General features: G+C 33.3%; 1 protein-coding gene across 7 annotated transcripts in view; it reads left to right on the forward strand.

The window, feature by feature from the left end:
- LOC109674396 (taste receptor type 2 member 13-like) overlaps positions 1 to 12519 on the forward strand; it is a 49958-nt gene that overhangs the window by 26673 nt on the left and 10766 nt on the right. For 2 of the 7 annotated variants that reach the window (XM_074076041.1, XM_074076043.1), the window contains one exon: positions 1897 to 4319. The exons of 4 other annotated variants lie outside the window; for them this stretch is intronic. In XM_074076041.1, coding sequence (XP_073932142.1) covers positions 2550 to 3485 — 936 coding nt within the window. In that variant the 5' untranslated portion in view covers positions 1897 to 2549 and the 3' untranslated portion in view covers positions 3486 to 4319. Of the gene's footprint in view, positions 1 to 1896; positions 4320 to 10004; positions 11026 to 12519 lie in introns of those variants that run through there. One more of the 7 variants, XR_012448843.1, reaches the window with a different exon arrangement.

Consider the following 12519-nt stretch of genomic DNA (forward strand, 5'->3'; position numbering starts at 1 on the left):
ATACTTCCTTATAACCCCACCCAGCACAACAATAATAATTTTAAAAAATCACTTGGAAAGATGATTCTTAGTTAATGATTCTTGGCAGAAAATTTATATCTTTAGAATATGTTAGAAAAGGAGAAAGTATGAAAAAATTGATGTTCTTATCACTTATACTTTGCTAAATGTTCTACATATGATACATATAACAATAATTCAAGAAAAAAGGAAAATACAAAAAAGAGCGTTTTTAACAAAAGTTATGAGGCTAGGAAAACCTTAGCACCACATTCTAATGGCAAAATGTGAGAAATAAAAATCAGATATTAATTTTCCTAATAAACATAGATGCAAATATCCTAATACACTATTGGCAAACTAAATCCCAAAGCAGTTAAGTAGGGTGAGCATTTCATAGCCAATATAGATTTATCCCTATCTTGCAATTTTGATTAATGCAAAAACATTTATTATAAAAATTTGACACACTAGCAGGTAAAAGTTATATATGATGAAGTAACCTGTGGATTCATAAAGAAAAATAAACAAAATAGGACTACTAGGAGACATTTTAAGTGAATCCACAAATTATCAAGAAGAAACATTGTTCTTTAGGGAAGAACATCTTTAATGAAGGGAAAATATGGAATACATTCTTTTTAGGACCAAGGATAGTACATGGTTGTCCACCATTGGCACCTCTAGTTGACAGTTTACTGACCAATGCATTAGTGCAAGGAAGGTATTCTCTATACACTATCAGCTTGCAAAGTGGTAAAGGACTTGCCAGAGTTTGCTCAATGGTTGAGGGTCTGTTAACTGAATGACAATATGGGAAGCAAAACATTAAAAGTGTATACGTCATGTGATTTTGTGAAACCCAAGGAAAAACATTTTAAATTAAATATATGTCATGGCCTCCTTTCTTACTTTTCCCCCTCTCTTTTCTTTACATATTTCTGACTGTCTTTCTGCAATTTTTCTCTGATGTCTATTCTCCCTCTCTCATAGAAATGGAAAAACTTCTTTGGTCTGATTGCTCTTTTTAATGCTTTCTCTGATGGAAATATACCAGGAACGTGCATCTCAAAATTACAACAATACTATTCAGTTCTAAATTTTTTTCATGCATTACATCACATATTCTAATGGACTATGGTATTTTCTTATGTGCAAGCACACAGGTGATCTGTTTGTGCAGATTCTGAGTATTGAGAAGCTCTGGGCAGCAACCAAACATCTCTGTCTCTACATAGATAGGATGTTTATCCTTTCTGCTCTTAAAATACAAAAGATGTAAAGGGTTTCTTTAGGTTTCTGTCAATAGTGCAAATGGAAGTCTACATACCATATATCAAAATATTTAGAAGTTATAAATATATAAAGCAAACAGATTGATAAGGGAGGTATATTCTGGTCTAAATTGACAAATGTACCATCTGAACAACTATTTAACTGAAATTTGCAAGTATTCAAAGATGATATACTTAAATTACTCTCTGAATATCTGGGAATTCTCAAAACCACCTAGAAAAGTTTATGTGATTAATAAAATACCAACATTTAATGATTTAGAAATTATATATTTATTAAATAAAATTGCTGCCTTCTTCAGCCAGCAAAACAGCTGTATGTTAAACTATAGTCAACATAAAGTGTTTTTTTTTCATAGAAATGTCAAATTTGACACTTTTCTTGAGTCCCTACAATTGCAAAATTTGGCTCACTCACTGCTTATCCTCTGTATTGTTGGGGACAGAGGTAGGGTGAAGAAATGACACTTCACAATGAATACCTCTTTCTTCTCATGACTCTCAATATTGAAATTCATGACATGATGTAGCTCAGTTTTCATTGGTAGCCATTGCTGATATTTTTATATTTATCTTTTCTCCACGATTATGCTTGGAAAAGAAATGTAAGAGGAAGTGGGTAGATCTGAAGCCACTTGGTGTTACTCGTGCAGAGTGGTGAGCACCACTGCATGGAGAAGAAGCAGGGGCTGAGGGAGCCTGAAGCTGTTTGAGCAGGCTGCACTGGAAACTGAGGACTCTTGAGAAATAACACAGACTTGTCTTTGGATGTTCCATAAATCCTCAGGGACAATGTTATGAAACTCCAAAAGTTTTATTTAGCTTCATATTTGACAAATCATATTTTGTAACATTTTTACCTTATAACTCATTCTGGTAGAACAAAGTTCCTACAGTTGAAATATGCAAAATGTACAATACAGTGAAATAGAATATTTCTTTATTTGCATGTTAGCAAAAGTGAGTTAAGCTTTGCTTGCTAATTATATATGTATGAAACATTTCAGCCCGTAATATACTATCTTAGCTTTGGCTTGGGAAGGAATTGCAGAAAAATAAAAATTTCATCAGTACACCTGTGTGAGGATTAATTAACACAAGTTGGAAATTCCTGACTTGACATCAGACCAACAACAAAAGAAGGAGCAGAAGGCAAAGAACAAGAGCATGGCTGTACATTGAAGAATACACACAGTATTTTGGATCTGCAGATAATCAGAAGTTATTTTAGACTTTGAGTTTTCTCTCTTAAACATGAGAGGTAGCCTGAAGAATATCTTTGCCATCATAGTTGTTGCACAGAGCATACTTGGGAATTTCAGCAATGGATTCATAGTAGTGATAAACTGCATTGACTGGGTCAAAAAAAGAAAGCTGTCTTCAGTTGATCAAATTCTCATGATCTTGGCCATTTCCAGAATTGGTGCGATCTGGCAAATATTAGTAAGTTGGTTTAAAACTGTGCAATATTCATTTACATTTATGGCTGGAACAGAATTAAGAATTCTTGTTTTCGCATGGATAATTTCCAATCACTTCAGTCTCTGGCTTTCTACCATCCTTAGCATCTTTTATTTGCTCAAAATAGCCACTTTCTCCAGGCCTGCTTTTCTCTATCTGAAGTGGAAAGTAAAGAAAGTGACTCTGACAATATTGCTGGGAAACCTGCTTTTCTTGCTTTTAAATCTGATAGAAGTAAACAAACACATTGAAGACTGGATGCATCAATTAGAACGAAACACAACTTGGAATTGCAAAATGAGTGACTTTGGAATATTTTCAAATCTAGTCATACAAAAAATGATTCTATTCTCTCTAATGCCATTTACTGTGGCCCTGATCTCCTTTTTCCTGCTAATCTTTTCCTTATGGAAACATCTCAAGAAGATGCAGCTCACTTCCAAAAGACACAGAGACCCCAGGACCAAGGCTCACATAAATGCCTTGAAAATTATGATCTCATTCCTCCTTCTCTATGCAACTTACTTTCTGTCCTTTTTCATATCATGGATTTCTAGGATACTTGAGAGCAAATTGTCCTACATAGTTTGTCTGACTATTGGACTTATTTATCCTTCAAGCCACTCATTTATCCTGATTCTTGGAAACTCAAAATTAAGGCAGGCTTTTGTTTTCATGTTGAAGCAGTTGAGATGTGGTCCAAAACCTAAGACACTCACAATTCCATAAGGCATTTCAAACGATATATGTTTAAGGTTGGGTGAGTAACTCAATAGTACAGTGCCTGCCTCACAAGCACAAGGTTTTAGGTTTGAAGCCTATTGTCCCCTCAAAAAAAATTTAAAAGGAAAAGCAAACCAATACTCTTGTATGTTCTACATTAAATAGGGATCTATGAGATGTGTGAAAACCTTTTATTCTTTCCCTCAGGTTTTTCTAATATCATGGTCATTGTAAATTTTTCCAGTGAATATTTATAATATCATCTTACCTAAGAATATTACACATTTCTGATGTGTATTTCTAAATTATTGAAAACTTTAATCTTATTCAAGAAAATCATTGCAGATTGCATTACAGCTTAAATTATCTCACCGACACACTTAGATGTCAATTATGAACACCCAAATTTTTGGACTGATCTTTCAATTCTAAATAACTCAATGTGGATAGATATTTAAGGTAACTATTTTATTATCTCATGTACCTTTATTTAGTTGGTGAATTAAGAACAACTAAACCATTTATTTGGAATAGAAATAGGGAAAGGTTCAAAATTTTACTTTTACTAATAGTGATATTTGGGAATGTTGAAAGAATAAAAAAATTAATATGAATAACTGCCACATAAAACCATGACATTCCTCTTTAGTAATTGCGCTTTACATATGTGTATATGCATATATTACTTCATGTCTTTCATATAAACATCATTGAAATATAATTTATATGTAATAAAATGCAAAAATTGTGTGTACAATCTAGTTATTGATGATGTATATAGTTAAGTGACCACAATGTCAATGCCCCTTGCAGTAGATCCCCCCATCCTCACCTCTTCCACCCAGACAACCACACATCTGCTTTTGGTAACTATACATAGTTCTTTGATTTCTATAATTTCACATAAATATATAATCATAGACTATATGCTGTTGTGTGTATAATGTCTCAAACTTTGCATAATACATGTGAAATTCATCTCTTTTGTTGTAGACATCAATAGTTTGTTCCTGTAGTATTCCTTAGTAGTACAGCTGAGTATCGTCAGACATTTAAGCATCATCTTACCTGTGATGAACATTTGAATGATTCCTATTTCTTGGTTATATGAATAAAACTCAAATTGATATTCATATTTGTGCCTTTTTCTGTATGTGTGATTACATTGCTCTTGGGTAAATACCTCAGAGTAAAATTCCAATCCCATGGTGTTTGTTTGACATTATTGAAAACTGCCAAATTAATCACTAAAGGAGTTTTCCCATTTCATATTCCCACCAATGATCTGCAGAAGTTCAGTTAGTGTGCATCTGACCAACAGTTGGACACCTGTGATGCTTTCCATGTTGATGCTGCTAATCCATGTGCAAAGGCTTCATGTTGTGTTGCAATTCACATTGGACTCTTGGCCAAGAATGCTGAACACTCTTCATATCTGGTCCTCATGTAACATCTTTCTTTATTGGATACATGTTTTGTAAATATTTTCTCCCAGCTATTGGCTTGTCATTTCATTTTCTTAACAGTGTCTTTCAAAGAGAAGATTTAAAAACAATAATGAATTCCTGAAATCAAGTTTTATGCTTATGAGTTTTCTTTCCTGTTTAAGAAGATTTTGGACAACTCTAAGTTTCTAAAGGTCAATAAATATGGATTTTTTGGAAGTTTTATATTTCAGGCTTTATTTTTGACTAGATAATTTAAAATTCTAGTTGCAGTGTATGATTAGGTCTGAGATTCATTTTAGAAATTCAGATGTCTGTTTTCCTAGCATCACTCCTTAAAAGACTGTCTTTTGACATTATTTCAACTTGGCACTATGTTAACACTGGTTCACTACATGTGTTTGGGTCTATTTCTAGACTAAATATTCTGTTTATTTGTTTGTATGTCCATTTTTATGTCCATAAAATACTTTTTTTTTGACATAGGGACTCATGATACAATTTAGGCTGGCTTTATACCTTAATTATCCTACCACGCCTCCCAAGTGCTGGTACTACATGTCTGTACCACCACAACCAGATAAAAACTTTCGTGATTAATGCAGTGTAATCCTGCCTCTTGAAATGTAACAAAAAGCCTTTAAGAGCTGTCCTTTTTCAAAATTGTTTCAGTTTTCTGATTCCTTCTCTCTTGTGTATGCATTTTATATTTAGTTTATCAATTACCTTAATGAAGATTCATAGAACATTGACTGGAATTGTATTGATTGTGTATAGATATAAGCTTGGAATAATTGGCACCTTAATAATATAGAGTTCCCCAGCATTTCATTTCACTCACAGTTTGTTACATTTATTCCTGGTTTTATCATGTTTATCTGGTTATCATAAATGATGTTTTTAAAATGACAATTTCTGATCATTTATTACTATTTTACAGAAATACAATGAAGTTTTCTGTAAAATTAACTTTATGTGCTATGAATTTTTAAAATTCTATCATTTATAGTACTGTCTTTTGGAGATTGCTTGGAATTTTTTGTGTGTACAATTATGCTGCTTGGAGAAAAAAGAAATTCTGCTTTCTCTTTGCCATCTTTAGAGCTTTTATTTAATTTTCTTGCATTAAATTCTAAAACAAAGTTGAATATAACTGAGGAGAGCACACATTCCTATCTTATTCCAATCTTTGGGAAAGTATACAGTTTTAACCATAATATGATACTGTCTATGGGTTATAAAAATGTCCATAATTAGTTTTAGGGTTTCCTACTTTAGTGAGAGTTTTTATGTTGAAAAGTTACTGAATTTTGTCAAATGATATTTATATATCTGTTGAAATGATTCTATGGTTGGCACATTTTGTTCTGTGAATATGTGAAATACAGTAAGCAATTTTAGAATGCTAACCCAGCATTACCTAGCCAGAATAAATTCTGTTTATTTCATACTTTTATTTTTCAAATATTTTTCTCTGGCTTTGTTATCAGAATATTTCTAACTTCATAAGGATTTTGGGGGTTGTGTCCTTCCTCTTGTATTTTCCAAAGATTTGTGTAAGATTATAATTTTTCTCCTTAATATTTGATAGAAATTACCATTAGGATGATTACTTGACTTATGGGAAGGTTTTTATTTGAGTGTTTAATTTTAGGAACTGCATAAAATTAAAAAATTTTCCACCTCTCCGTGTCCTTAGTTTAGTAATTTTGTCTTTCAAGAAATACTGTTGTCAATCTTTAAGTTGCAAGATTTGTCTAGAATTCCTTCCTTTCTCCATAAGCCAATTCTTGCTGCTCTTACTTATGTTTATGGCTATAAAAATCACTCTCTGTCTCATACATTTATAGTTCTTTTAATTTTTTATTACTATTGCTGCACTGAGGCTACATTTATAGTTCTTGCTTTGATCTTATCTCTGAACTGCTGACTCCACATCTCTAGTTAGATGTAGAGTTGACATTTCAAATGTGACTCATCTTTAACTGACTCATTCTGATGTGTCTTCCCCGACACAGTGCTGCTCTGGTACAGTTATTTTCATATCAGTAAAAACCAACCACATACTTCCAGAAACAAACATTTTCTCGGAGTCTCTCTTGTCACCCTCCTTTTTTCTCATAAGCTGCATCAAATCCATCAGTAATTCTTTCATTATACTCTTTAAATCAGTTGTCACACTATATCAATATCCACACTGCCATCTCCAGAATCTGTCCATGCCTTTAAACCTTGTCCCAGAATAGCATCTGGTTATTCAGCATCCTTGGTTAAGCATTAATGCCTCCCTCTAACTGCTTTTCTTCAACTTTTCTAGAGTGAAATTATATTTTCAACCTGAGTATTTTGTTTTTGTTTTTTTTTTCTTTTATTATTCATATGTGCATACAAGGCTTGGTTCATTTCTCCCCCCTGCCCCCACCCCCTCCCTTACCACCCACTCCAGCCCCCTCCCTTTCCCCCCCACCCCCTCAATACCCAGCAGAAACTATTTTGCCCTTATCTCTAATTTTGTTGTAGAGAGAGTATAAGCAATAATAGGAAGGAACAAGGGGTTTTGCTGTCAACCTGAGTATTTTGATGTAAATTAATTTATATTACTTTTCTAACCAAAATCCTTTCAAGTAAAAGTCAATACTCTTTCAAATCTTACATAATTTGTCCCCTTCACACCTTTTGGTCTCCTCTCCAGAGGTTTCCCTCTCCTTCTCTTGGTACCAACCATGCAGGTTTCCTTGCTCTTCCTCAAACACATTAGGGAGTTCCAATGTGAGCATACTTGTCACTTGCTCTTCCCATGTGTGGAATGTACATTTCCCAGACAAAGCACAGCTCCTTCCCTTACCTATTTTATGTCCTTGTTGAAACATGGCTCCTCAGTGAATCTTTCTCCAACCATCTTATTCAACATTTCATCCTCTCTCCTCACATGCTTCCTATGTTTCTTCTCTATTTATATTTGGAACTTTTTATACACTACATTTTATTCATGTATGTTGTATCTTATTACTTATTTATGGTAAAGCATAAGCTAATGGAAGGCATTCAAAATAGTTCTTCTCACTGTTGCATCTGAATGCCTAGATTTTTCCAGAGAGGATATATTTAATAAACTTTTGTTGTTTGAGTAAATATGATAAACCTCTTTTGAAGTAATATTTTTCCTGAGTCTCATTCTGCTTATTTTGGATTCAGTTTTGTCTGCTCTTTGCATCTTTTGGTCATGGAAATGTTTGTATAAATCTTCCTATGATGTGCCAATTAGTGGTTATGCTGTTGGTTTCATTCAATCTGGCTAGGTTTGTATATACACCTATGACTGTGTTTTGGATGTGACTAAATTTTGAACTAAATACTGTGGGAAAAATGTAGTAGTTGCATTACCCCAAAAAACCTAATTGACCTTCCTTTGTTTCACCTCATCTGAATTAAAACTAATTAAGCAAATTCAGTTCAATATATTGGAAAGTTTTGAAAATTTTACACAAGTCTCACCATACACTTAGTGAGGCAGATTAAAACCTATGCTTAGCTCTATTTTATATGGAAAAGAGAAAGTTGGCAATTTGAATATATTGTCAACATTTATGTTAAATAATTCTATACTGATAACATATGGCTGCATAATATAATAATTTTAAATTGCATGACATATACATTTTCTTACACTTGTGGATTTTGTAAGTCACATCTTGGATAGTGCATAGAAAGATGGCTTCTTTTTGTTCTTAAATATGTAGGCCCTTAGGCAGAATGATGCGAGTGACTGAATTAATTCAATGACTGGGAGCTAAAATTATCTTCAGCAAAGCTGAAAAACAGAACATTTAGCCATGGTGAAAATTTCCCACATGTGTGCTGCATATAAAATAGCCAACAGATGTGTGGTCACTAAGCATTTAAAATCTGATTAGTGACACTGAGGAACTATATTTTTAATCTTGCTTGACATTACTTAATCTGTATTTAAATAGACGTGTTGCAAGTAACTATCCTATTGGAATGTTCAAATATAAAAATGTCTTGGTTTTTACATTTGTAACATTGGATAAAGCAATTAAAAGCTGAGAAGAGAGGGCATGTTGACCAGAGGGGCTGCTTATGGCATCTTTGTATAGTGTTGGGATTGTGATTTCAGAGTAGTTAGACTAACTACATGTGGCTTAAGACTCCAAGAGTAAATGTTCCAGTGATGAAAACAAAACTGCACAGTTTCATATGATTTCGTTTCAGAATTTCTACAGTCATATTTATAGCATTTTTATTAGTTAATCAGAAAAAAAATCCTAGATTTAGACTGGAAGTGTGGCTCAAGTAGTAGAGCACATGCTATGCAAGCATAAGCCCTGAGTTCAAACCCTATTCCCACAAAAATAATCCTAGATACAAGGATACGGGTCAGAGAATCTAGATATCCATATGAGGCATTGCAAACATTTGTGGCTTGTTTTAAAACTGCCATAGATTCTCTAAGATATAAGGTCTTACAGCAGAAAGTAGCTTTTGTTATTTTTAAAACTTTAGGTATTTTATAAATAATCTGCATGGGTGAGGTTGGTTATTAAGGTATATGCTGATCACATACTTAGATACATGCTGCATTTTCTTTAGGGAACATAGAATTCAGATCCCCAAGGTGATGAAAGGATCAAATGAGTTAATACATCATAATGAATAATTTTTAAGGAAAAATTAGAAAAGAAAGAATATGCCAGTTTTGCATGTTAGCAAATGGGGCTTCAAATTCAATGCAAAGCTTTATATGTAAAATATAGCCAGTGTCTATAGCAGCAAGTAATGTATACATTGAAAGTCAAAAGTTGACATCCTTAAGAAAAATAGATGTATGTTTTATAGTTTGATTGAGACTTTATTTGGGAGCATACCTTTAGGACTTTTACACTCTACCGGTGACCATAATAAAAGAGAAAACAGACACTGATTAGACATTTCAGTTTTGGAAACATCAATCTCTTTCAGTGCAGCTAGACATCACATGGTGGTGAACTGAAGGCAGAGATTCCTATGAACAACATGTCAAGAATAGTGGAGACTTTGCTTCTGTTTGTTTTTGTTATAGAATTCATATTGGGGATTTTTGGAAATGGATTCATTGCACTGATAAACAGCATTGACTGTATTAGGAATCGGAAGATCTCCTTGATCAATGTCATCATCACCTGCATGGCTATCTCTAGGACATGATTTCTGTGGACAGCAATGTCAATTGCCTCATCTAATATGGGGTATGAGAAGTTGTTTTACTCTTAGAGTCTAGTGATGAGTTTTGACATCCTTTGGTCAGGGTCCAAATATTTCTGTTCTACATGTACCACTGGCCTCAGTGTCTTCTGTTTCTTCAAGACAGCCAGCTTCTCTAATCCCATTTTTCTCTGGATGAAATGGAGAATTCACAAGGTCTTTCTTTTTATTGTACTAGGGGGATTACTCTCTTTCTGTGTATGTCTCATTTTTAAGGAAATATTAATTAATAATCTGATCTAAGATTAGGTAAATATGGATAAAAACTTAACACTCAATTTTACAGTGATTCTCTGTGATTTCTCAACTTCACCACCTCTCCTTCACATGATCTCCGTCATCTTTTTTCTGGTGCCATTGGCCTCCATCTTGCTTTTAATCCTCTCTTTATAGAGGGACATCAGATGGATGAGGATACAAGGCACATATTCTAGGGGTTTAAGCACAGAAGCCCACATAAGAGCTATAAAAACTATGATATCATTCTAGACAGCGTTGTTGCAAAGAGTTTTGCTCATGTCCTAATATTTTTGTATCCTTCTGGTCATCCATTTCTTCTGATTTTATGGAACAGAAAATTGAAACAGGCATCTCTCTGTGTCCTGTGGAAGCTGACATGTGTCAGAGAGGAAGTAATTCCCTATTCCTGTCAACATGCTTATTAGACTTATTATTCTCTGTGGGGAAAAGAAGAAGGAAAAAATAAGAACTTTACATCTGTCCTTTCAACCTATCTCTTCTTCTCTCATCATATTCTGTGAAATGTTACTAAGCATTATTGAAAATACTTTCCTGGTTTAACATAAAAGGGAAATATTCTTATTTTATTTGAACTAGACATGGGGGTTATATATTTCCAAGTAAAATTATAGTATGTTGATGATGTATTTTACATTAGTTGCTATAAAAGATATACTATTTCCTTAAATTTTTATTGATAATTTGGTAAATATTGGAATGAAATAGAATGGAAATTTATGAATAATTTTAAAGGAATATGTATTAGTATATATATATATGTACAAACATACATGGAAAAAATGTGGTACTCTAACTCTTAAAATGATCACTAAGTATGGTGATGAATTGATTATATAAAAATAAAACTTAAAGGATGAGTGTTTTCTCTCATACTTGAAAGACAGATCCAAAAGTTAAACACATACACAAAAACAAGCATGACCATATACAAACTCATATGTAGAATGTTTGTAATAATTGGAGAACTACACTATGGAACTTGGGGAAATAAGGAAAGGAAAAGAGAATAATAGAGAATCAGTCATAATGTAAAAGAAGATTTCTGAAGGTAGAGGATACAAGGATGTTTATGGAAAGCTGTTGAAAAATGAACAGTGGGAGATAGAGGTGTAAGGGAGAGTAAATTATGGAAGGGGATGAGTGGACCTAAAGTAAAGTATACCTCAGTGGGCATACATTGAGAAACACCTTTTTGAACACCAACTTAAATATTAATAATGAAAAATAGGACTGCGAAATAGGTACAGTGTGTGTGGGGGTACTATTAGTTATGGGAAGTGTGGATGAAGGAGATTAAGGTGAGGGTATAATGTTGATGGACTTCATATACTTATATGAAACAGAACAAAGAAACCTCTTGCAATTACTTTAAGTGGGGCAGGGAGGGGGTTGACAGGGAGAGATAATAGGGGATGAAATAACTAATGTATAATAAAGTCTAATTAGAAATGTCAGTATGAGTTTCCCCCCATATGATGAATACATCCTAAAAGAACAAAAAGTACCTAAAGGAAAATAGTTAATATGTTCTATAGTTTAACTCAAATGTTATTAGAGAGTATAAAAATAAATTGAAAGGCACATGTCCCTGAGTGTTCTTTGCAAATATAGCCCCGTTTCATAAATATTTTCAGCAAAATAATGAGAAAACAATGATTATTAAAAACTGTAGCAACCAACTGACTTTTATTCTAAGATCTGAACATTTACAGTAAAAGTTAAATTGTATTCAATTATTTGGCTGTATAAAGAAGGCCAGATATGTATTAGAAAATGAGTAAAATTACTGGAGATGATAGGAGCAAACACAGGAACTCATCTTATGAAAGTTACTGCAAAGAAACAAAGACAAATGAAAGTTTCAAAGGAAAAACAAACCACAGACTACCATCAAGATTACAGAGTTAAATCTAATAGGGATTTCCCCTTTCAAAAATACTTAGGGTTTGGGAGTATAGATATGTGCTGGGCCCTGGTTCAATCCACAGCACTATGAAAAATATGAGGAATCATGAAAACCTTGCAGGTCAAAGCACAAAGTAATAAATTTAAGAGAAAGAATAAATTACTAA

Source organism: Castor canadensis, chromosome 6 (genome assembly GCF_047511655.1).
Source record: "Castor canadensis chromosome 6, mCasCan1.hap1v2, whole genome shotgun sequence".
In the NCBI taxonomy this organism is placed as follows: Eukaryota; Metazoa; Chordata; class Mammalia; order Rodentia; family Castoridae; genus Castor; species Castor canadensis.